The sequence below is a fragment of the Ranitomeya imitator genome, chromosome 6 (assembly GCF_032444005.1).
Source record: "Ranitomeya imitator isolate aRanImi1 chromosome 6, aRanImi1.pri, whole genome shotgun sequence".
Classification (NCBI taxonomy): domain Eukaryota; kingdom Metazoa; phylum Chordata; class Amphibia; order Anura; family Dendrobatidae; genus Ranitomeya; species Ranitomeya imitator.
This window is the reverse complement of record NC_091287.1, coordinates 390,663,751-390,691,018: the sequence shown is the minus strand read 5'-3', so window position 1 is coordinate 390,691,018 and position 27,268 is coordinate 390,663,751. Positions and strand designations below refer to the sequence as shown.

General features: G+C 44.2%; 1 protein-coding gene across 1 annotated transcript in view; it reads left to right on the top strand.

Moving 5' to 3' along the window:
• The window catches only part of SMCHD1 (structural maintenance of chromosomes flexible hinge domain containing 1), a 457,067-nt gene that overhangs the window by 385,173 nt on the left and 44,626 nt on the right, over positions 1-27,268 (top strand). Inside the window, exons 39-42 of the mRNA XM_069731150.1 lie at positions 5,856-5,975; positions 6,794-6,879; positions 11,261-11,383; positions 16,593-16,783. Of these exons, the coding sequence (XP_069587251.1) occupies positions 5,856-5,975; positions 6,794-6,879; positions 11,261-11,383; positions 16,593-16,783 (520 nt within the window). The remainder of the gene's footprint in view (positions 1-5,855; positions 5,976-6,793; positions 6,880-11,260; positions 11,384-16,592; positions 16,784-27,268) is intronic.

Here is a 27,268-nt window from a genome sequence, read left to right as displayed (position 1 = left end):
GTCCTCCAAGACAGTTCCATCTCTTCCAGCCGGAACCTCCCTTAAGGAATTTACTGACAGGCAGATAGAATCCCTGGCTAAGTCAGCCTTTGAAGTTGCTGGCGCATCTCTATATCCCTTTTTCGCTTCCACCTGGATAGCCAAGACTGTCTTCGCCTGGGATAAACTTCTCCGACAGGGGATTTTAACGTACGCCTATCTTGACAAGCTAGCTGACCTTGTGGATCAGATTGCTCTCGCAGGGAAATATCTACTGACCGCGTCCCTGGGCGACGCCAGTTGCTCAGCTCGGGTCATGAGTAATATTTTTGCCATACTGAGGATTCTTTGGCTGAAGACTTGGAACACAGACCCTCTCTCCAAAAAGTCCCCTACCAACCTTCATTTCCAGGGTTCTAGACTCTTTGGGTCCAAGCTGGACCAGATCATTTTAGTCGCCACTGGTGGTATGAGCACTTCCCTTCCTCAGCCTAAGCCAAAGGGCCCCTTCACCAGGAGAAGTTCTTTTCAGTTTTGTTCCTTTCATCCCTTTTCCCCTCCCGGGGCCTCCTTCAACTGGACTGCTCTCCTGCACAGCGGTAGAGGAATAAGCTGTTATTCAAGCCAATCCCTCACTGGCATTCAAGGGGCCATTCCTCCAAACCCTCAGGATACCGCTCCAACATGTTTTCTACTGCATGATGGGCCACTCCCGATTTGATTTCTCCCAGGGTGGCAGAGGGGGGCTACTTCTCATCTGAGGATGCATGGTGGTCCACAATGCCTGGGTCAGGGAGATTGTGACCTTAGGTTACAAGATCAAATTTTCCAGTCCTGCCCTCCATGGCTCACAGCTCAAGTCCCAGCTTTCTTTCAATCCATCTCCTCCCTCTTTCGGACAGGGGTAATCGTACCTGTTCCCTTTCACAAAAGCTTTTCAGAGTTTTACTCTGACTTCTTTGTGGTCCTGAAAAAGGACGTCATCTAGTTCGCATACAGTCAGACGGCGCCACAGCTGTGGCATATATAAATCACCAGGGAAGGATGGGCAGCAGGTCTTTCATGTGAGGTGTTAAGGATCCTTTTTTGGGCAGAACGCCACGTACCATCTATATCAACAATTCACATTCCGGGGGTGGATAATTGGGCTTCCGACTTCCTGAGCCGGCGAGTGGTCCCTCAACACTACCATCTTAAATCAGATTTGACAGAGATGGGGCACTCCGGACGTTGACCTAATAGCCTCTCGAATGAACCACACGGTGCATCATTTTGTTGCCAGGTCCCGCGATCCTCTAATAATCCTGGTAGCTCCAGATAAGTCCAGAAGGGCCTGGTACGCAGAATTAGTAAATCTGCTCGCAGACGTTCCCTATAGGCTTCTAGACCATTCAGACTTACTCTCACAAGGGTCCCTCTTCCACCAGAATTCTCGGTCTCTAAATTTAATGGCATAGCTATTAAGGCCAGCATTCTGAGGGAAGCCGGTTTCGCCCCTCAGGTCATTCAGACAATGATAAGTGCGAGAAAACCTGCGTCCTCCCACATTTAGCATAGGTATTAGAAGGCCTTCTTTTGTGGAAGCGAAGACAACAATTCTGCTCCTATGTCGTTTTCCCTTCCGTCTATAGTAGCTTTTCTACAGTCAGGCCTTGACTCTGGTATTGCCCTCAGATCCCTTAAGGGGCAGGTCTCCACACTTTTAGTTCTTTTTTAGCAAAATTTGACGTCTCGCCCCCAGGGCAGGACCTCCCTTCAGCAAATCGCTTGTCTAGCACCCCTGTATCGTCCTCCAGTAGAGCTGTGTGATCTTAAAGGGAATCTGTCACCCATTTTTTTTTATTTGAGAGAAAAATATTGTTCAATTGTGCATGGGCTATGCATTACAGCAGTACCTTTGATATCCCCCAATTACCCACCTTTGCTGAGAAAATACCTTTGTAATCTCTCCGTTGTCATATGTAAAATACAAAGATCCGATGGGCGGGCCTATTCGACTTTTTCTCCCCACCTCCTGCCTTGCTGTACACATTAATTTTTCTTCTTTCCTTCGTAGGCGTTTTTTTTTCCTGCGCCCGCACATTGAAGTGGCCTCTTGTGCATGCGCAGTATGTTTTGCCCAACAGTCGGCAAAGCATACAACTCATTATTGCGCATGCGCAATAATGATTTCATGCTTTGCCCACAGTTGGTCAAAGCATACTGCGCATACGCTAGAGGCCAATTCAATGCGTACACGCAGAAACTGTGCTATTCACAGATCTCATTAAGTCCAGCACGCCGAGGAGTGGGGGGAGAGATGGCAAATAGGCCCCGCCCATCAAACCAGACTGGGGTAATTTACATAGGACAACGGAGAGATTACAAAGGTATTTTCTCAGCAAAGGTGGGGAATCGGGGGATATGAAAGGTGCTGTCTGTCACCCGAAAAAAAGGGGTTACAGACTCCCTTTAATCTTGTCCTAGGCGTTCTTCAGGAATCTCCTTTGATACCCATTCAGGACATTCCGCTTTCCCTCCTTTCATGTAAGGTTGCCTTTTGGTAGCCATCACATCCATCAGGAAAGTTTCTGAGCTAGCACTCTCTTGCTGCTCCCCCGTTCCTCGTTCTACATCAATACAGTGGTTCTCAGGCCTGTTCCCTCCTTCCTGCCTAAGTGGTTTCTTCCTTCCACATTAATGAGGAGATTGTCCTACCATATCTCTGTCCTCTTCCAGACTATCTTCTGGAAACGTCTCTCAACAAGCTGGACTTGGTCACAGCCTTTCACTTCTACCTCTCAAGAACCACTTCCTTTTGACAGTCGGACACCTTGTTTGTCATCCCTGAGGATCATCATAGAGGTCTTCCAGCTTACAAATCCACCATCGCCTGTTGGATTCGCTCAGCAATACTGGAGTCATATAGTGTTAAGGACAAACATCTTCCTATGGGGGTAAGGGCTGACTCCTCCCAGGCGGTGCGGGACTCCTGGGTCGTTCGACACCAGGCCTCTGCTCAGATTTGCAAGGCTGCAACCTTGTCATCTTTGCACACTTTTGTGAGGTTCTACAGGGTTCATTCCCATGCCTCGGCTGATGCTGGCTTGGGCAGAAAGATTCTACAGGTGGCAGTCGCCCGCTGTCCGTCTCAACTTGTCCTACTTATTCTGTTTCCCTGTTTAGGGCATCCCATGGTTACCTGTGTCCCCCAATGAAGCGATAAAGAAAGAAGGATTTTTGGTACTCACCGTAAAATATTTCCTGGAGCCTTCATTGGGGGACACAGCACTCTCTCTGGTTTGGGCCCATGCGCCTTTTGTTGGGCTTGTTGATAGTTGTATTATAGTTTCTTCTCCTACCGCTTTTGTACTAATTGACAAACTTTGTGCTAGTCATTGGGTGTCTACTGCTGAGGAGGAAATAATTATTATTTTGCCTAGTGTCGGCATCCTGGCGACAGTAGCACACACCCATGGTTACCTGTGTCCCCCAATGAAGGCTTCAAGAAAGGGATATAACGGCAAGTACCACAAATCCTTCTTTTTAACCCTCAGGCGAAAAAAACGGGAATAACATTGGGCTGAGTAAATTAAATATTCGTATTTTTTTCCACTAATATGTTGCTTTGAACCCAAGTTTGCAATTTTCAATAGGGGTAATAGGAGAAAACGAACAGTACAATTTATTGCTTACAATTGTAATTTCTTGAGTACAGCAATAACCCCATAAGAGTTCTAAAACTACATTTGAGCCACAGTGCAAAGCTCAGAAGAAGCACCATATTACAGTGCTGCACTGGTTTGAGGGCACCATTTCACATTGCCAGGGCCCTTGGGGTTCCAGAACAGTAGAAACCCCCGTAAGTGACCCATTTTACAAACTAAACCTCTCAATGAATTAATCTAAGGGTTCATTGATCATATTGATGCCACAGATGTGTCACAAAATTTTGCAATTAGGCAGTGAAGAAAAAATAATTACATTTTTACCACAAAAAAATTTTTTTAGCCCCAGATTTTACACTTCAACATGGGGAAAGATGGTGCAAAAATGGTGTTCGATTTTGGAAATTACACCGTGCTGGGAATTTATCTACCCATAAGGGTTTTCAAGAAACAAGTAGTAGTGGTTGTTTGCTGAGTGAAAGTTGCAAACTACCATTGTAGTAACCTGTATGTTGCAGTGATCGGTACGTTATGTCCAGCTCATGCTTCTGGAGACAAACACCCGTAAACTAGACGGGCTCTCATTGCTACAGAAATGCCAATCATGTGGACACTAAATGTGGTTTTTGCACCCTGTGGGGCTCAGAACCATTTGGGTTTGGCAGCGCAGAATTCTTTTTGGGGGAGAAAAACTATAGCACTTTTACTAAGCCCTTGTACTACCAGTAACGTGCAAGCCCCCTATATTTCCGTTAACAGGTGACGGAGCTGAGCAGGGACTTGCTTTTTTTGTGCATTGAGTTGAAGCTTTTATTGGTAACATTTTACATAATGTTTGGGATCACATTTATCTGGTGCTCTACGCTAAGCACTTACATTGGAGTTTGCATCTAAATCTCCGAGTGATGTGATTCAGATGAAACCCCAAGGGATCCATTCTCCATAATGAGGCAGGAGAATTAATTTGGTCTCCATCTGGCCTCTTTTCAAAGTTGTCCTTTTTTCAGAAGTGCACAAAACCGTGGCCAACCGTGCGTTTATGCATGCCTAAAAAGACAGATACTGCCGGATCACAGGTCAGACAGCGTCCACAGTACAGTGTACAATGTCTTCATCTGCCTCATTATAGGGAATCTTCCTCCGGGAGTTCTGTCTGAATCACGTATTTTCAAAGATTTACATGAAAATCGTGGTGTAAGTGCTCGGCACAGAGCGCAGGATAAATGTGAGCCAAGCCTTACTGCGATCTTTGGGAGGCTGAATGAACAAATCAATAGCCGGTAAAGAATTGGTTTTATTTATTTTTTTACACCGTTCCTCGTGTTGGTATAAGCAATGAGACAAATTTATTTTTCAGGTCGGTGTGATCACAGCAATACAATTTTTTTTTCTTACTCAAATTGTACTCATTTAGGGACAAAAATCATTTTTTTCAATTGCATTTCATTACAAATGTTGCAGTTTGCTTCCTATAGCCGCTGTATAACATTGTCTATTGCTAACTGCAAAATGTGTTACCGGGGTCGGCCACATTATCTATATTTTATGTTGGGGACATGATTTTGTGGCACTTACTATTATATCGGGCAGCACGGTGGCTCAGTGGTTAGCACTGCAGCCTTGCAGCACTAGGATTCTGGGTTCAAATCCCACCATGGACCACATCTACAAGGAGTTTGTATGTTCTTTCCGTGTTTGCGTGGGTTTCCTCTGGGTTCTCCGGTTTCCTCCCACATTCCAAAGACATACTGATAGGGAATTTAGATTGTGTAAGGGGACAATGGGACAGTGATAATAAAGTATGTAAAGTGCTGTGGCATTAATGGTGCTATATAAGTGAGTAAAATAAATAAATATCGGTATGACCGATTCTCCTGGTGGTGTTAGTTCAGCTATCCTCAGACGGCACAGCTCTTTAATCCATACAATGGCTGCTGAAGGAGGAACATGTGACCTGACCTGTCCATCAGCCTCCTGCAATTGAAAACCTCACATCAGAAAGCTGTTTTTCTATTGAATGAAAGTGAACAATAGGTCTGGTCACATGTTCCGCCATCATCAGTCATTTATTGAACTATTGCATGTATTTAAGTAAGAAAAAAAAGAAATTGTCCCCAAATGTGGACAACCCTTTTAAAGGGGGAAGATGGTAGATTGAATAGTATAATAGGTCTTTTTTAATGTTTTCTAACTCTTAAAGTGCTGCTAACCATGCACTTTATTCTCTAGATTTTAAAAAGCAGCAGCAGATGGCGCAGCTTACGAAGGAGAAAGACAAGTTAGTGGAATCGATTAAAACTTATAGATGCCTATTTGATGCAACAAAACAGCTGATCAAAGAAATGACAAGTAAGTTTTCAAATCTGTTTCGTGCACATTTTGCATATACAGATTAAATTTAAAATCAATCTTGCTAGATACAACCAGTGGCTTTCTGCCATAATGTATAAGGTACGCATCCATTGCAGTGCAATACAACACACTATACCAACACAACCAGTGGCTTTCTGCCATAATGTATAAGGTACGCATCCATTGCAGTGCAATACAACACACTATACCGTATGTGTGTGGACACAGATGATAACACATGATAAAACTGCAAAAGTGGCTTATCTAGGCTGCAATTTTTCTAAGTAATGAGAATGAAAACCTGCAAAGATTATGTGCTAGAGTAAGGGGTACACATCCATTGGCACTCCTATTTTTGGGACATTTCTCTGTTCAATGATACAGAGAAGGAGAGATGTTTGTGAGCGGATAAGGCACTTTAATTGCAGTTTGAGAGATGTGAAATGCATGGTTGGCGTGTGACCACTGTTACTAGTCTTCTCTTAAGGGTCAAATAGCAGGGGACCTCATTTCCCAGGTTAATGAAAGTCATGGAAATAGGACTCCTTTCCTATCAGACATTTATGGCAAATATTGTCAGGTCAGAATACCCCTTTATGTTTTAATGTAGAACTAGAGTGATTAAATTTAACATAGTCACCCTCAGGCCAAAATTGTACATTCCTGTACAAGAAAAATGTGATATACAGGTACAATATGCTTGGAGTATGAGATGGCAAGATGGAAAAGGCATTGTCCTCACTACAAAAAAACAAATACTTAAGTTACTGGCAATGTGATTTAAAATGTTGTCTTTTTACATTCTTGTTTATGAGGTCAGTCAGAAGAAGCCAAAGCCAAAGAAGCATTCTTGCAAAATGAATTAAAGAAAAAGAGAATTGATTTGCCTCAGAAAAAACAGGTAATATATATAAAAAAGGAGCATCTTTGAAGAGAATAAAGCAAATATGAACAGGTGCAAACTGCTGTGACTGCATAATATACAAGCCAAAGAATACAGCAGCAATCTGAAAGCACCGAGATGAATGCAAAGATAGAATATGTGAAATTTATACTGCATTACTGATATATAGAATATACTTATAAAATTAAGGTACTTCTCTCATAAATTAGCCAGTTCATGTGATCCCATTAGTCGCGACAATGGCGTACCTTTCTTTGATGGGACCCAAATATTTATTTATATAACATGCCTTTCCCAGGCTAAAATTCAAATTTCAGGGGCAGATTAGATACAACACTAATGAACAGCCTTAGGTGGATTACTCTTCCCATTAGCCCAAGGACGGCTGCAGATGGATGAAAATCTGATAAAATTTAGGAAAAAAAATTTGTCTGCATTTTCTGGATGATACTCATGTGTCCGTGTTTTGTCTGTGTTATGTCCGTGTGCTGTCTGTTTTCATACAACTGCATCAAAAAATGTAAATGATCAAATATAGTTTCCTAGGTTTATTATAGTAATATATCTGTAAAAATTAGATGGCACTCTGATGGTTAGTGTAGGAACTGATTTTTTTTCACACACTCGTAGCCATAGACTTGAATGAATTCATGCACCCATGAGACTCTGATGAAAGTAGTGCATGATGTTTTTTATTGTTTTTTCTCACAGACAGTCGGACCGATAAAAAAAATCACTCATCTGAACAGCACTATTGAATCACTTGGGTCAGTGATACTGTCCATGTGCTATCCGATTTATACGCTCATCTGTATGCATAAGCTCTAAGGCTGTTCTTAATTAGTAAGGAAAACCAAGTGGATGTATTCTGGTCTGGTATCCAAATTGTTAAACCCAACAAAAAACAGACCTAAAAATTTGCTTTTATTCTGTACCTCTAAAAAAAACTTTCATCAATAAAACACATGCATATTTGTGAGTGGATGAGACATGGGTGCTAGAGCTTCAAAAACCTGGTCAAAAAATAATAATTTGTGAAAAGAGTCTACGGCAACAGATAGCTGATACACAGTTTCCATACCTGGCAGCGGGGTTTGGCACCCTAGGGAGGAAAACACCGTGGCGCCCCCCTCAACGTAGGCTAGCCCTGTCTGACCCTAAAAGGAAATCCCTCACCAAGCCATCACCAACACCCAAAAAATGCTTGTGCTTTACAGTAATGAAAATGACTGTAGATGTTTTATGTAGGTAACAATACTATACATAAATTGTATTATGCTCACTATTTCGGAGCAAAATGGATGGGATATAAATAGTATCTATATTGATTGGCTGTAGTATCTTAATAGATGTCTTTATAGATACAATAACTTTCTAGTAGATAAAAAAAAAAACACCTCCAATCATATATTGTTCCAATCCACTGAAACTCTGTAATCCCAGAGCCTTGAAGAGAATACAAATAGCAACCAGATCGGGTATTGGGCGATAGATATTTTTAGGCTAATATATGTGTAACATCCAATGCTTGGCTAGGGACACATCATCCCTCAATATCTGCATAGCCCTCGTATGTGTCACTTTCAGTAAGCATACCAGACAGGTTCAGTAGCAGACATTTGGAGTTATAATGAACCCCTTATAAATAACCATAAATGTTGTGTCACTTAGCTTAGAACGACACTACTGTTGAGGGAGGATCTAAAGTGATCCTTCACGGTTGACTCAGTGATTTCCAAATTAATCTACAGGGCGTTACCGGCAACTGAAAATGACCAGACGGAGACGTAGCTCTGTTTGGGAGAATCAAAGGAGATTCCTACCCTCTGTTTATTGTGTTGCACTTTTATCATGTTAGCAAATTCTACTTCAACCAGTAGTATAAAAACACACTTTCAGCACTTAACCTATAAAAATGCAGGAATAATGGAAACTACATATATGGTTGTGTCTTTTTGGCATAAAAAATGTATTAACAGGTGCCTCAGTCTTATCTAGCGATACACTCCCGAGTCCCCTCCCTGGCTCGAGTTATAACACTCAAGGTCTTTATACCAATTATAAATCATAGCCTAGTTGAATAACAAAATGTTATCTTCGTGAGAAACAGGACAGAGTTACTTCATGGAATAACAGAATTTATCTTTAACCAACAAGAAAATGGAGTCAAAGCACAAAATGGAGAATCTTTCATAATTTGTTCCTTCACACTACATCCCAGCCCGATGCGTTTCCCCCCTTTTAATGGAATAAGGGGTTCATCAGGGGATTCAAGAGTAAGGGGGGCTCCAGTCAGCTCCCAATCTCTCTCACCACAAGTACAGGTTTCTGCCAGTGTATGCCAGCCACGATTCCACCCGTGGCTGTTAACTAGTTAAATGCCGCTGTTGATCTCTGACGGCGGCATTTAACTTGCACTTACAGGAATGGTGACACTAATCCCACCCATCGGTGACCCCGTCACATGACCGAGGGTCACTGATGGGACGGCATGACAACCAGAGGTCTGCAGCAGACTATGGCTGTCATTGCCAGATTGCAATGAGCGCCATCCAATGTTCGTGCTCATAGCAAGTGAGCATTTCTGCTACACACAAGCCATCTGTAGCATAGGCGATCAAAGTACTGCAGCTTCTCTGCTCTCATCCTTTTTGGCTGTTTTGGTTACTTTTGCATTTTGTCATTGCTCTCACCCATAGAGGTACTGTACACTAGTATGAGGTTGTGTCAACAATCAACAGAAGTTGCTCAGATAGTGCAGCTCATCCAGGATGGCACATCAATGTGAACTGTAGCAAGAAGGGTAGCTGTGTCTGTCAGCACAGTGTCCAGAGCATGGAGTGAGCAGGTACTAGAAGGCAGGCTAGTACACCAGGAGACGTGGAGGGGGCCGCAGGAGGGCATCAACCCGGCAGCAGGTCTGCTACCTCCTCTCTTTAAGGAGGAACAGGACGAGCAGTGCCAGGGCCCTGCAAAATGGCCTCCGACAGGCCGCTAACATCCATATGTCTGCAACTGTCAGAAACAGACTCAATTAGGGTGGTATGAGGGCCCGACATCCACAAATGGGTGTTGTGCTTACAGTTCAACATCGTGCAAGGCAATTGACAGAATCAACATTGGCGCCCTGTGCTCTTCACGGATGAGACCTGGTTCACACTGACAACATGTGACAGAGTCTAAAGATGCCATGGAGAACGTTCTGCTGCATGCAACATCGGCCAACATGACCAATTTGGCAGTGGGTCAGTAATGCTTGGAGGGCTGCATAGCCTTCTATGTGCTACCCAGTGGTGCCCTAACTGCCATTCTCAGACCCATTGCGAGACCATATACCGATGCACTGGGCCCTCGGTTCCATCTGATGCATGACGATGCTAGGCCTCATGTGGCTAAAGTGTGTCAGCAGTTCCTGCATGATGAAGGAATTTATGCTATGTACTGGCCTGCCCGTTTCCCAGACCTGAATGCAATCAAGCACATCTGGGACATCATGTCTTGTTCCATCCACCAGTGCCACATTGTACCACTGTCCAGGAGTTGTCTGATAATTTAATGCAGGTCTTGGAGGAGAATCCTCAGGAGAACATCTGCCGCCTCAACAGGACCATGCTCAGGTGTTGTAGGGAGGTCTTACAGGCACATGGAGGCCCCACGCTACTGTGCATCATTTCCTTGTCTTGAGGCATTTCCATTGAAGTTGGGTCAGCCTGTAATTTGATTTTCCACTTTGATTTTGAGCATCATTCCAAATCCAGACCTCCATGGGATGTTAATTTTGATTTACATTGGTCATTTTTATGTTTTACTAGATTGTGGCCCGATTCTAACGCATCGGGTATTCTAGAATATGCATGTCCCCGTAGTATATGGACAATGATGATTCCAGAATTTTTAGCAGACTGCCCGTCGCTGATTGGTCGAGGCAACCTTTATGACATCATCGTCGCCATGGCAACCATTATGACATCTACGTCGATACTGTGCCCGTTGCTGATTGGTCGAGGCCTGGCGGCCTCGACCACTCAGACGCGGGATGTCTACGTCCTTTATGACATCATCGTCGCTGTGCCCGTCGCTGATTGGTCGAGGCCTGGCGGCCTCTATGGCGAATTGCAACTGTAATGTTTCAGTCAGTGATATCTAGGATGTGGTATTTTAGTGATCCCTTTATTTTTTTTTAGCAGTGTAGCAGTAATGCAATGTAAATGTCACATATTCGATGTCTGCATACATGTCAGCGCTAGCAGAGTGCTCCTCTGTTCTTTGTATATTAGGTAAAACATAGACTTTGTGTCACATCAGTATTCATATAGGTTTGTTTATGTAAATACATAACTACATTTTTTAATTGTTTCTTTTTCCTTTATTTTTGCAGGTAGAGCATGTTACCAACCTCATAAACAAGAAGATGGGTCAGTCGAAGATCTTCTTTAATCAACCTAGACGGAAATGCTCCTTGCCTCTCTTTCCAAAGGGCAGGAAGGATGTTTTAGGAAAGGTAAGGACATTCGGCATGAATTTGCCTTCTTTGTGCCTTTGTAATGAGAGTATGAATGGTGAAGTGGCCTTACATTGATCTCCATTTAAAGTCTATGGCACTTACCTGGAAATTTAATAGATATTTGTGTCTAGAGTTGTTGACACAACCTTAGATCGGGGTGCTCCAGATCGATTCTAAAGGAACCATACCTAACACCCCTTCCTGTTGGTCAGTGTTTCTCCTTCTATCATTAATGCTGAGCCATTTTAGATGTTAATTGGGGGAGAGCTGCTTATTGACAAGGCTCCCTCTAGTAGTGCCTCTGTACATCCATGTTAGACTGAGGCAAGCAGCTGCATCGCTGAATTTTGTTCTCGCTGATGCTGGAGACACACTCCTGATTTATTACGAGGCACAAGTCAATATGATCTTCGGTCCGAAATCTGGCATGATGGATTGTTATTTCCCCATACAATAAATTGTCCGGTACTCCTATACACATTACACTGTTAATCGAACTCATCGATATCAGCCAGGGCCGGACTGGCCATTGGGCAGTTCTGGCAAATGCCAGAATGGCCGGTGGCAGTCGTGGGCCGCTCGCCAGCGCCGACTCCCCCAAACTCACCCTCCAGACTCACCTCCCCCGCCGCCGCCGACTCACCTTCCCCCCCGCCAGCACTGCCGCATTCAATTATACCGGCGTCATAAGTTGAATGCAATGATGGAGGAGAGAGCGTCTGCTGACGCTCCCTCTCCCATCATTCCCCGCTCTGCGTGGCGCTGACACTGCGGGTGCGTGACGACGTTATATCATCGCGCACCTGCTGTGTGACCGGGCAGACTGCAGCTGCTAAGACCAGAGCCAGGAGCAGCGCGGGCACGAGGAAAGGTGAGGAGAGTGTTTTTTTTTTTTTAAATATATCACTGAGTGATAACTGGATTGGGGGGCTGCATTACATTCTACTGGGGCTGGCTGCATTACATTCTATGGGGCTGTGCTGCATTACATTCTACGGGGGCTGTGCTGCATTACATTCTACGGGGGCTGTGCTGTATTACATTCTATGGGGGCTGTGCTGTATTACATTCTATGGGGGCTGTGCTGTATTACATTCTATGGGGGCTGTGCTGCATTACATTCTATGGGGGCTGTGCTGCATTACCTTCTGTGGGGGCTGTGCTGCATTACATTCTATGGGGGCTGTGCTGCATTACATTCTATGGGGGCTGTGCTGTATTACATTCTATGGGGGCGTTGCTGTATTACATTCTATGGCGGCTGGCTGAATTAAATTATATGGGGCTGTGCTGTATTACATTCTATGGGGGCTGTGCTGCATTACATCTATGTGAGCTGTGCTGCATTACATTCTATGGGGGCTGTGCTGAATTACATTCTATGGGTGGCTGCCTGCATTACATTCTATGGGTGGCTGCCTGCATTACATTCTGTGGGGGCTGGCTGCATTACATTCTATGGGGGCTGTGCTGCATTACATTCTATGGGGGCTGTGCTGCATTACATTCTATGGGGGCTGTGCTGCATTACATTCTATGGGGGCTGTGCTGTATTACATTCTATGGGGGCTGTGCTGTATTACATTCTATGGGGGCTGGCTGCATTACATTCTATGGGTGGCTGGCTGCATTACATTCTATGGGGGCTGTGCTGCATTACATTCTATGGGGGCTGTGCTGCATTACATTCTATGCGGGCTGGCTGCATTACATTCTATGGGGGCTGGCTGCATTACATTCTATGGGGTGCTGTATTATATTCTATGGAGGCGCTACATTATATTCTATGGGGGGCTGCATTATACTATATGAGGGGGCTGCATTATATTCTCTGGGGGGTTACATTATACTCAGGGGGCTACAATATATTCTGTGGGGTGGCTGCATTATACTCTGGGGTGGCATCATTATACTATATGTGGGCTGCATTATACTGTATCGAAGACTATGGGGAATACATTATACTATATGAAGAACTATGGGGTGCATTATACTATGGGAAGTGAATTGTACTACATGGATGACAATGGCGGGGCAATATATGGAGCACTATGAGGAATGTATTATACTATTTGGAGGAGTGTATTATACTATATGGAGGAATGTCAGTGTATTTTAAAATATGGAGGTCTATGAGGAGTGTATTATGCTATATGGAGGACTATGTGGAGTGTATAATACTACTAGATTGTGGCCCGATTCTAACGCATCGGGTATTCTAGAATATGCATGTCCCCGTAGTATATGGACAATGATGATTCCAGAATTTGCAGCAGACTGCCCGTCGCTGATTGGTCGAGGCAACCTTTATGACATCATCGTCGCCATGGCAACCATTATGACATCTACGTCGATACTGTGCCCGTTGCTGATTGGTCGAGGCCTGGCGGCCTCGACCACTCAGACGCAGGATGTCTACGTCCTTTATGACATCATCGTCGCTGTGCCCGTCGCTGATTGGTCGAGGCCTGGCGGCCTCGACCAATCAGCGACGGGCACAGCATCGACGTAGAAATCCCGCGTCTCTGATTGGTCGAGGCCGCCAGGCCTCAACCAATCAGCAACGGGCACAGCGACGATGATGTCATAAAGGACGTAGAAATCCCACGTTTCTGATTCAGCGACGGGCACAGTATCGACGTAGATGTGTTAGAATACCCGATGCGTTGCCTGGCGGCCTCGACCAATCAGCGACGGGCACAGTATCGACGTAGAAACCCACGTCTCTGATTGGTCGAGGCCGCCAGGCAACGCATCGGGTATTCTAATGCATCGGGTATTCTAGAATATGCATGTCCCCGTAGTATATGGACAATGATGATTCCAGAATTCGCGGCAGACTGTGCCCGTCGCTGATTGGTCGAGGCAACCTTTATGACATCGTCGCCATGGCAACCATTATGACATCTACGTCGATACTGTGCCCGTCGCTGAATCAGAAACGTGGGATTTCTACGTCCTTTATGACATCATCGTCGCTGTGCCCGTTGCTGATTGGTCGAGGCCTGGCGGCCTCGACCAATCAGAGACGCGGGATATCTGCGTCCTTTATGACATCATCGTCGCTGTACTCGTCGCTGATTGGTCGAGGCCTGGCAGCCTCGACCAATCAGAGAGGCAGGATTTCCAGGACAGAAAGACAGACAGACAGACGGAAAAACCCCTAGACAATTATATATATAGACTAGATTGTGGCCCGATTCTAACGCATCGGGTATTCTAGAATATGCATGTCCCCGTAGTATACGGACAATGATGATTCCAGAATTCGCGGCACACTGTGCCCGTCGCTGATTGGTCGAGGCAACCTTTATGACATCATTGTCGCCATGGCAACCAGTATGATATCTACGTCGATACTGTGCCCGTCGCTGAATCAGAAACGTGAGATGTCTACGTCCTTTATGACATCATCGTCGCTGTGCCCGTCGCTGATTGGTCGAGGCAACTATCAGGAACTTAGCTTCTGCTGGAGAAGACAGGTCACCAGAAAGATCCAAGAGCGAACTGAACCAATGCAGGAACATTGACAGCTGGCATGGAGTAACGATCTGAGTGAAGTTAAATAGAGCAGCCAACCAAAGGATAAACCACGTCACCTGTGTAAGGAACCTCAGAAGCAGCAGCTTCACTCACAGCCACCAGAGGGAGTCCATGGACAGAACTCGCCGAAGTACCATTCACGACCACAGGAGGGAGTTCGACAACAGAATTCACAACATACCTGTATGTCATCTCCCCTGTATATAGTATATACCTGCTGTATGTCATCTCCTCCTCTATATACCTATGTGTCATCTCCTCTTTTATATAGTATATACCTGTGTGTCATCTCCCCTGTATATATGTGTGTCATCTCCCCTGTATATAGTATATACCTGTGTGTCATCTCCGACGAGGACTGAGGAGTGTATTATACTATATGGAGGACTGAGGTGCACATTATAATGTATGGAGGACTATGGGGTGTATTATACTAAACAAGCAAAATGCTGCCTATTCATCGAGTGATTGGATTGTTTATGTGGGAACAGAAATCCTTGTTCTCAGCAGCACATCGCCGGTGTAAACTGTAGTTGTGCTGCTGATAACATGATACTGTATGGGGACAGATTGATCTAATTGTGATTGTTCTGTTCCCTTCATTCTTTCTCAGTTGGTGTAAAGAGGCCGGGCAGCAAGCGAACAACTTCACTATTGTCGATCACACTCGTTTAGTGGCCTGAGATCAGCCCATGTAAATACAACAGAAATGCTTTGCAGGGAGACCAGGCAAGGATGATGACAGTTGTAGTTAGCACCCGGCGCCTGGGAATAGCGCTAACTCTACTGCTTTTCCCAGCCGCCAGAGCATTTAGTTCTGGTATGTGTAATGATTTTTAGGGTTGATGTCAGCTGCGTAATGTCAGCTGCTATCAATCCCTGGTGTAAGTAATGGAGAGGTGTCTATCAGACACCCCCACTACTAGCCCAGATCTGGCAAGACCCAGCGATTCTGAAGAGAGGTGACGGTAGTAACAATACTGCTCTTCACAGTCGCCGAGCTCAGCGCAAGACCCGGAATATCTGAAGAGTGGTGACGTTACTGATGTCACCGCTCTTCAAAGTCACCGGGACCCGTGCTGGGCAGCGGAACCAAAAGTGGCTGTAGGCAAAGTTTATGGAGCATCAGAATGAGGTTCCATAACCTTTGGTCGTCTCAATCCCTTCATTATCTACGAGATCCAGTTATGTAGGTAAAGTAGCGGCTTTTCTTGGTACTGCAACTAAAAGCAATAAATAGGACCGAGCTGTAATGCTGGATACAGTTGTAATTATATGTTATATAGTCGTGTTACACTCCCCTCAGTTCTTGTAACCCACATGTGTACACAGATATTATACAGTCACCATATGACAAGTGGGCTCGTGTAACTTCAAATGCCAGGGCTGAATTTTAGTCCCAGTCCGGCCCTGATATCAGCTGATCTATTTTTGATAGATTGAAAGAAAGACTGACCTCACTGACTTTAATGAGTTCAGTAAGGGTTCCTGTATTTTTGAAGGCAAGATTAGTGCTGGTAACTCTCAATGATACCAGACAGTGACAGAGACCCCAATAGATCCCTTCAATGGTAGCGTAAACAGTCGCTTACATATTGTAGTTACGTTGATTATTCATTGTTCTAATAAAGTATTGTAACAATTTTTGCTTTTCTTTATTCAGATTGCCCATTTAGCAAACATTGAAGATGAACAAGTTGCCGTTGTAATCTCATGGCATTTAGCTAGTGATATGGACTGTGTGGTGACTCGAACCACTGAGGCTGCCCGTCAAATCTATGATGAGACACAGGGTCGACAACAAGTCCTACCATTAGATTCAATATATCGAAAAGGTCTTCCAAGCTGGGGAAGGTAAAATAATTTCCTGCTGTTCCTGGTAACACACTTGACTGCTTAATCAAGATTAGGTGTGATAAATCTATTTGAATAAACTCTCCAATGTATAAGTTTCAATTTATGGTTGAATTTTTCCTTGTTTTGGGTAGAAATCTTGTTTATGTACCATATTTTTCGGACTATAAGACTTACTGGACCATAAGACGGAACTCAAATTTTCAGAAGGAAAATGGGGGAAAAAAATTAATGTGTCAAATGGGGGTCCGTCTTACATTTCTGAAGTCAGCTTACCGGGTTAGGGGGGAAATCGGCAGTGCTGGTGGAGTGGAGACACAGGGGGTGTTTGGTGGTCCGGTGATATGACTGGTGCACAGGTTCGACTGTGCTTGGTGAGACAAGATCTCGGAGCTGAGATCTGAATCTGCGCATGTGTTGCCTTCAGCGGCCATTATCCCGGAGGCCCCGCACGTCTATTGCCTCGATGCTGTGGCCTCCGGGATAATGGCCGCCGAAGGCAACACATGCGCAGATTGAGATCTCAGCTCCGAGATCTTGTCTCACCAAGCACTGCAGGGCTTTCATAAAATGTCGCTGGAGCCCCCCGCACCACCGAGAACCGCCAAACCTGCCGCACCAGGCTGGAATGGGAGCGAGATCATCACCCTGCAGCGTTGGACCACTGGAAGAATCACCCGACTCCTGCTGCCACCACGCTAGCTGTAAGTACATTCTGACTATAAGACACACACCCCGGTTTCCCACAAAATTTTGGGGGAATAAAGTGCGTCTTGTATTCCAAAAAATACAGTAATTGAATGTTATTCATAAATGGAATTTAAACCAGTAAGGTTTAGTAGAGCTTGCCAGCAGGATGGACAAATGGCAGGCGATCTAGGGGTGAGTTTGTGCCAATACTGAAGACATATTTTCAGAGAATCTTGTCAACCATACCTCCTTTGAAAAGACTATAAAAATTTGCACTAAATAAAAGTCCCCATATCATTGCAACCATAAGGCAGATGTGACAAAAATGGCTTAGGGGATCAGAGGTAATAAGATAAGAGCAAAAACTAGCAAGTTATGACCTGGTGACAGGTGCTCTTTAACCCCTTCATGACCGGGGGATTTTTCGTTTTTCCGTGTTCGTTTTTCGCTCCCCTCCTTCCCAGAGCCATAACTTTTTTATTTTTCTGTCAATTTGGCCATGTGAGGGCTTATTTTTTGTGGGACGAGTTGTACTTTTGAACGACATCATTGGTTTTAGCATGTCGTGTACTAGAAAACGGGAAAAAAATTCCAAGTGCGGTGAAATTGCAAAAAAAGTGCAATCCCACATTGGTTTTTTGTTTGGCTTTTTTGCTAGGTTCACTAAATGCTAAAACTGACCTGCCATTATGATTCTCCAGGTCATTACGAGTTCATAGACACCAAACATGACTAGGTTATTTTTTATCTAAGTGGTGAAAAAAAATTCCAAACTTTGCTAAAAAAAAAAAAAAATTGCGCCATTTTCCGATACTCGTAGCGTCTCCATTTTTCATCATCTGGGGTCGGTTGAGGGCTTATTTTTTGCGTGCCGAGATGACGTTTTTAATGATAGCATTTCGGTGCAGATACGTTCTTTTGATCGCCCCTTATTGCATTTTAATGCCCAGCTTTGGTGCGGGCTCACCGCGGAGCCCTGCATCAAAGCAGGGGAGCCGGCATCGAACGGTATAGTACGTCCGATGCCGGTAAGGGGTTAATAGATAACCCTCTTAGCTATTTGTGATCGCATTGACCACTCTGTACAGAACACTGTCTGATGACTAAAGATGAGCGAATATATTTGGAAAATGATTGCCAAATCCGAATGTACCATATTCGTGCCGATTTTATGTTTCACGATCGTTTCCTGACCTATTCGCTCATCTGTACTCATTGACTCCAATGGCGTTCGGCAAATATTGCAAATACGGCGATTATAATGCAAACCAAATATTGAAATATTCACTTATCTCTACTGATGATATCGCTGTCAGAGGTAATATCATACTGCTGTGACTGAGCCAAGTGATGTGCCATAGCTCCCTCCACTTCCACTAATACATCAGTTTGAGGTCAAAGGACCCAATTGTAACCTTGGTTTGGTAGTAATGCTGCCCAGTGTGGCGATGACAATGATACTGGTTCAGTCACTGGTCTTAGAATACAGAGATCTGGCTGTAACCGTGCCCCCTGTCCATGACTGACAGCTTAGCCCCAATGCAGAGCCAGTGTCAGTCAGGGTCCAGGGCGGGGTTACAGCCAGATCTCTGTTTTCTCAGACCAGTGACTGAACCAGTGGCAGACCCGCCTTCAATACTGAAACAGAGTGCTTGCGGGGAGAATAAAGTTAGTAGGGATAGAGCTAAGGTTAGGGATAGGGTTATAGTTAGGGTTAGGATTGGGGTTAGGGGTGTGTTGGGTTAAGTTTGTGGTTAGGGTTGGGATTAGGGTTACGGGTGTGTTGTGGTTAGGGTTGGGATTAGGATTAGGGGTGTGTTTGTGGTTAGGGTTGGGATTAAGGTTAGGGGTGTGTTGGGGTTAGAGTTGTGGTTAGGGTTGGGATTAGGGTTAGGGGTGTGTTGTGGTTAGGGTTATGGTTAGGGTTGGGATTAGGATTAGGGGTGTGTTGTGGTTAGGGTTGGGATTAAGGTTAGGGGTGTGTTGGGGTTAGAGTTGTGGTTGGGATTAGGGTTAGGGGTATGTTGGGGTTAGGGTTGGAGTCAGAATTGGCGGGTTTCCACTGTTTAGGTACATCAGGGAGTCTACAAACACGACATGATGCCACCATTGATTTCAACCAATTTTTGCTTTCAAAAGTCAAATTGTGCTCCCTCCCTTCTGAGCCCTGCCATGCGCCCAAACAGTGGCTTTCCCCCACATATGGGATACATTTGAAGTGACTTTGAGGGGCCTATATGACAGAAAGTACCCCAAAGTGACACCATTCTAAAAACTGCACCCTTCAAGGTACTAAAAACCTCATTCATGAAGTTTATTTACTCTTCAGGCGCTTCACAGGTATTTTTGGAATGTGGAAGGAACATTTACTTTTCTTTCACAAAAATTTTCCTTTAGACCTAATTTTTTTTTTTACTTTTCCAAGAGTAACAGGAACAAATAAACCATACAATTTGTTGCTTAACCCCTTTATCCCATATGACGTACTATCCCGTCGAGGTGCCCTGGGACTTAATTCCCAGTGACGGGATAGTACGTCATATGCGATCGGCCGCGCTCACGGGGGGAGCGCGGCCGATCGCGGCCGGGTGTCAGCTGCCTATCGCAGCTGACATCCGGCACTATGTGCCAGGAGCGGTCACGGACCGCCCCCGGCACATTAACCCCCGGCACACCGCGATCAAAGATGATCGCGATGTGCCGGCGGTATAGGGAAGCTTCCCGCAGGGAGGGGGCTCCCTGCGGGCTTCCCTGAGCCCCCCGCAGCAACGCGATGTGATCGCGTTGCTGCAAGGGTCTTACCTCCCTCCCTGCTACTTCCAGGCCCAGATCCAAGATGGCCGCGGATCCGGGTCCTGCAGGGAGGGAGGTGGCTTCACAGAAGCCTGCTCAGAGCAGGCACTATGAAGCAGCCTGCACTGCTATCAGATCGGTGATCTGACAGAGTGCTGTGCAAACTGTCAGATCATCGATCTGTGATGTCCCCCCCTGGGGCAAAGTAAAAAAGTTTTAAAAAAATTTCCAAATGTGTAAAAAAAAAAAAAAAATATTCCAAAATAATGAAAAAAAATATATATATATTATTCCCATAAATACATTTCTTTATCTAAATAAAAAAAAAAAAACAATAAAAGTACACATATTTAGTATCGCCGCGTCCGTAACGACCCGACCTATAAAACTGGCCCACTAGTTAACCCCTTCAGTAAACACCGTAAGAAAAAAAAAAAACGAGGCAAAAAACGCTTTATTATCATACCACCGAACAAAAAGTGGAATAACACGCGATCAAAAAGACAGATATAAATAACCATGGTACCGCTGAAAGCGTCATCTTGTCCCACAAAAAACGAGCTGCCATACATCATGATCAGCAAAAAAATAAAAAAGTTATAGTCCTCAGAATAAAGCGATGCAAAAATAATTATTTTTTCTATAAAATAGTTTTTATCGTATAAAAGCGCCAAAACATAAAAAAATTATATAAATGAGGTATCGCTGTAATCGTACTGACCCGAAGAATAAAACTGCTTTATCAATTTTACCAAACGCGGAACGGTATAAACGCCTCCCCCAAAAGAAATTCATGAATAGCTGGTTTTTGGTCATTCTGCCTCACAAAAATCGGAATAAAAAGCGATCAAAAAATGTCACGTGCCCAAAAATGTTACCAATAAAAACGTCAACTCGTCCCGCAAAAAAACAAGACCTCACATGACTCTGTGGACCAAAATATGGAAAATTTATAGCTCTCAAAATGTGGTAACGCAAAAAATATTTTTTGCAATAAAAAGCGTCTTTCAGTGTGTGACGGCTGCCAATCATAAAAATCCGCTAAAAAACCCGCTATAAAAGTAAATCAAACCCCCCTTCATCACCCCCTTAGTTAGGGAAAAATAAAAAAAATGTATTTGTTTCCATTTTCCCATTAGGGCTAGGGTTAGGGTTGGGGCTAGGGTTAGGGCTAGGGTTGGGGCTGGGGTTAGGGTTAGGTCTAGGGTTAGGGTTAGGGTTGGGGCTAGGGTTAGGGCTAGGGTTGGGGCTAGGGTTAAGGCTACCGTTAGGGTTGGGGCTAAAGTTAGGGTTAGGGTTGGGGCTAAAGTTACGATTAGGGTTTAGATTACATTTACGGTTGGGAATAGGGTTGGGATTGGGGCTAGGGGTGTGTCAGGGTTAGAGGTGTGGTTAGGGTTACTGTTGGGATTAGGGTTAGGGGTGTGTTTGGATTAGGGTTTCAGTTATAATTGGGGGGTTTCCACTGTTAAGGCACATCAGGGGCTCTCCAAACGCGACATGGCGTCCGATCTTAATTCCAGCCAATTCTGCGTTGAAAAAGTAAAACAGTGCTCCTTCCCTTCCGAGCTCTCCCGTGTGCCCAAACAGGGGTTTACCCCAACATATGGGGTATCAGCGTACTCAGGACAAATAGGACAACAACCTTTGGGGTCCAATTTCTCCTGTTACCCTTGGGAAAATACAAAACTGGGGGCTAAAAAATAATTTTTGTGGGGAAAAAAAAAGATTTTTTATTTTCACGGCTCTGCGTTATAAACTGTAGTGAAATACTTGGGGGTTCAAAGTTCTTACAACACATCTAGATAAGTTCCTTGGGGGGTCTAGTTTCCAAAATGGGGTCACTTGTGGGGGGCTTCTACTGTTTAGGTACATTAGGGGCCCTGCAAACGCAATGTGACGCCTGCAGACCATTCCATCTAAGTCTGCATTCCAAATGGCGCTCCTTCCCTTCCGAGCCCTCCCATGCATCCAAACGGTGGTTCCCCCCACATATGGGGTATCAGCGCACTCAGGACAAATTGGACAACAACTTTTGGGGTCCAATTTCTCCTGTTACCCTCGGGAAAATACAAAACTGGGGGCTGAAAAATAATTTTTGTGGGAAAAAATTTTTGTTTTATTTTTACGGCTCTGCATTATAAACTTCTGTGAAGCCCTTGGTGGGTCAAAGCGCTCACCACACATCTAGATAAGTTCCTTAGGGGGTCTACTTTCCAAAATGGTGTCGCTTGTGGGGGGTTTCAATGTTTAGGCACATCAGTGGCTCTCCAAACGCAACATGGGGTCCCATCTCAATTCCTGTCAATTTTGCATTGAAAAGTCAAACGGCGCTACTTCCATTTCGAGCTCTCCCATGCGCCCAAACAGTGGTTTACCCCCACATATGGGGTATCAGCGTACTCAGGACAAATTGTACAACAACTTTTGGGGTCCAATTTCTTCTCTTACCCTTGGGAAAATAAAAAATTGGGGGTGAAAAGATAATTTTTGTGAAAAAATATGATTTTTTATTTTTATGGTTCTGCATTATAAACTTCTGTGAAGCATTTGGTGGGTCAAAGTGCTCACCACACCTCTAGATAAGTTCCTTAGGGGGTCTACTTTCCAAAATGGTGTCACTTGTGGGGGGTTTCAATGTTTAGGCACATCAGGGGCTCTCCAAACGCAACATGGCGTCCCATCTCAATTCCTGTCAATTTTGCATTGAAAAGTCAAATGGCGCTCCTTCGCTTCCGAGCTGTCATGCGCCCAAACAGTGGTTTACCCCCACATATGGGGTATCGGCGTACTCAGGATAAATTGTACAACAACTTTTGGGGTCCATTTTCTCCTGTTACCCTTGGTAAAATAAAACAAATTGGAGCTGAAGTAAATTTTTTGTGAAAAAAAGTTAAATGTTCATGTTAATTTAAACATTCCAAAAATTCCTGTGAAGCACCAGAAGGGTTAATAAACTTCTTGAATATGGTTTTGAGCACCTTGAGGGGTGCAGTTTTTAGAATGGTGTCACACTTGGGTATTTTCTATCATATAGACCCCTCAAAATGACTTCAAATGAGATGTGGTCCCTAAAAAAAATGGTGTTGTAAAAATGAGAAATTGCTGGTCAACTTTTAACCCTTATAACTCCCTAACAAAAAAAAATTTTGGTTCCAAAATTGTGCTGATGTAAAGTAGACATGTGGGAAATGTTACTTATTAAGTATTTTGTGTGACATATCTCTGTGATTTAATTGCATAAAAATTCAAAGTTGGAAAATTGCGAAATTTTCAAAATTTTCGCCAAATTTCCGTTTTTTTTCACAAATAAACGCAGGTAATATCAAAGAAATTTTACCACTATCATGAAGTACAATATGTCCCGAGAAAACAATGTCAGAATCACTGGGATCCGTTGAAGCGTTCCAGAGTTATAACCTCATAAAGGGACAGTGGTCAGAATTGTAAAAATTGGCCCGGTCATTAACGTGCAAACCACCCTTGGGGCTTAAGGGGTTAATTTCTCCTGAGCATGTCAATACCCCATTTCTGGGGGAAATCTACTGTTTGGGCTAACGGCAAGGCTTGGAAGGGAAGGTGCGCCATTTCACTTTTTGAATGTAAAAGTTGCTGTCGTAATTAGCGGACGCCATGCCATGTTTGGAGAGCACTTGATGTGCCTAAACAGTGGAAAACACCCATAAATTACCTCATTTTTGAGGTTCGACCCCTCAAGGAATTTATCTTAATTTTTGTTGAGTACGTTGAACCCTCAGGGGCTTCACAGAACTTTATAATGTTGAGCCGTGAAAATAAAAAAAACAAGTGACACCATTTTGGAAACTAGATCCCTTAGGGTACTTATCTAGATGTGTATTGAGCAACTTGAACCCACAGGTGCTTCACATAAGTTAATAACATAGAGCCGTAAAAATAAAAAAAAATTACATTTTTCATGCAAAAATCTTTTTTAGCTCCAAATTTTATATTTTCATAAGGGTAACAGGAGAAAATGGACCCTAAAATTTGTTGTGCGATGCCCCATATGTAGTTGAAAACTACTTTTGAGGCATAGTAGGAATAATTAAAAAAAATATATCCATAAATTACCGAGCTGGCACCTCAGATAACTATACTACAACAACACAACTAAGACCAGCAAAATAGGCTGATCAAAGGAAGAGGACCAAGCTATTTTTAAAACTATAAAGCTTTATTATCAACATATAAACTAAAAGTGAAAAGGCTTAAGACAATTGAACACAAGGTGTACCCTGTAGGGGGAATCCATTGCTATCCTGATCAGTGAATAAAGTAACAAATATACTATCAGTAACCCAGTCTTATATCACAAGACCCATGCTCTTGTGGCAGCCCAGGAGTTCGGGTACCACAGTAATGCTGCCTTCCTCTCGGGGAGGGTAGTGCTATGTCTGGAGACAAGTGAGATTCCCTTTGGTAGGTTTTGACACACAAACCTTCCAAATCCAGGCCAGGAGGGGGAGCTCAAAACCCTGTTTTAGGGCAGCATCCCTGAATAAAGATCCTGTTTTGGAGGCGGAGTGTGTTCAGTTAGTACAGACAGTCTGTGTGCGAAGACAGATGGGGACGGAGCGCAGTGGAAATACAGGACTACAGGAGGCCACGAGTAAGCCCCAGGGAGTCAGTGCACAGAGAATCCGGGAGCCCGAGGCTTATGTGGATTATAATACACAGAGCAGAACCGGAGGGCATTGAATTACATGGGCTTTGCCCATATTTACCTGTGGCACAGCAGCACCTTTGAGCCTGGAGTCACAGTGAGAGGACCCAGTAGGCATGGCTCAAGCTGCCTACCATACAGGTACCTGTACCTGGACAGGAGAACGAATAAGGACCTTGTTTGAGACACTTAGTGGCATCCGGGACCTCAGACACAGTAGCGTAGAGTGGAAGGCCCCTACCTGACCTACCCAAGGGGCCCCGCTTATCGCTGGACTACCCGGACTCCTAACCAACCTGTTGCTGGTACCCTGGACTGTGGGCTGTCATCCACCAGTAACCAGGTAAAGACTTATCACTTGTCTCCTCCATTTATTCACTGGCTACACCATCTACTTCACACACCATAGGACCCCTGGGGACCCTGCTTCTCCTGTGGGAAGTGTAACATCTGAGCTGCCTCAACGTCTTCCAGGGGACCCCTCTAATGCCGCATCGGTCCCCCTATTGACCGAACCCAACAGGTGGCGTCTCTACCAGCTTTGAACATTTAACCCCCTTTATCGTTGATGGCCAGGGCCACGGACTGGGTCGCAGCCACCGTGAAATTCCCCTTTGCGACCGAACCCATTACCGAGTATCCCACTGCCCTGTAGGCGCGTCACTCTGTTGTGCAAAGTTGAGAAGGGAAGAAACACCATATTACAGTGCAGATTTTGCTGCACTTGTTTGAGGGTGCCATATTACATTGGCAGAGCCCCGAGGTGCCAACACAGCATAAAACCCCCATATGTGACCCCATTTTACAAACTAAACCTCCCAATGAATTCATCTAGGGGTGCAGTGATTATACGGACACCACAGGTGTCACAGTTTTTTATACCATTGGACAGTGAAGATAAAATTTAAATTTTTACCACCAAGATTGTGTGTTAGCCCAAAGTTTTACATTTTTATACTGGGAATAGGTAAAAATGGCACTAAAATGTGTCCCACAATTTCTACTGATCGTGTCAATACCCCATTTGTGTCTCTACAGTACTACTTAGCCATACGAAGAGACTCGGGTGGGATGGTGCGCTATTTGCCTCCTGGAACGCAGATTTTCCTAGAATAGTTTGCGGATTCCATATAAAAAGCCCCTAAGTGCTAGAAAAGCAGAATCCCCCTTCAAGTGACCCCATTTTGGAAATTATAACCCTTTGTGAATTTATCTACCGAAGTATTGACAATTTTGACTCAATGGGTGTTTTCCAGAAACAAGCAGCAATGGATGTTGCTGAATGAAAATTGCAAACTGCTGGTGCAGTGACCCATACATTTTGCCCAGCTCGTGCTTCTGGAGACATGCACCTGTAAATTAGGCGAGCTGTCATCGCTACGGAAATGCCAAACATGTGAACACTAAATGTGGTTTAGGCACACTGGGGCTCAGAAGAGAGGTGGAGCATTTGGATTTGGGAGTAGAGAATTTGCTGAATTTCTTTTGGGGAGTGAGGAGCCATTTAGCTTTTCCAGAGCCTTTGTGCTACCAGTAACGTGGAAGCCCATATTTCCGTTAACAGATGACGGACCTGAGTGAGAGCTTGCCTTTTTTAAGGATTGAGTTGAAGCTTTTATTGGAAACATTTTACATAACGTTTGGAATCACATTTATCTGGCTCTCTACGCTGAGCACTTACTTTGGGGTTTCCATTTAAATCTCCGAGTGACGTGACAAATGAAACCCCCGAGGGATCCATTCACTATAATGAATCAGCAGAGTTACTCTGGACTCTGTCTGTCATTTTCAGAAGTGCAAAAAACCTGTGGCTGACGACACTTTTATGCAATCCTAAAAAGACAGACACCACTGGATCACAGGTCCTATTGCATCCACAATGCCTCCATCTGCCTCGCTATAGGGAATTTTCCACCGGTGGTTCTGTCTGAATCACGTATTTCAGAGATTTACATGGAAACCCGGTGTAATTGCTCAGAGCAGAGCGCAGGATAAATGTGCGCCAAGCCTTACTGTGATCTTTGGGAGGCAGAATGAAATCAACAGCATATGAAGAATTGGTTTTATTTATTTTTTAAGCCGTTCCTTGTACATTATAAGTGATTAGGTGACTTTATTCTTCGGGTCGGTGCGATTACAGCGATACCACATTTATATTGGGTTTTTATGTTTGGCAGCTGTCACACACTAAAAGATGCTTTTTATTGCGAAATCTAGTTTTTGCATTACCATATTTTGAGAGCTATAATTTTTCCATATTTAGGCCTTCATTCTTGTTGTGGCTTGTTTTTTTGTTTGTTTTTTGTAGGACTAGCTGA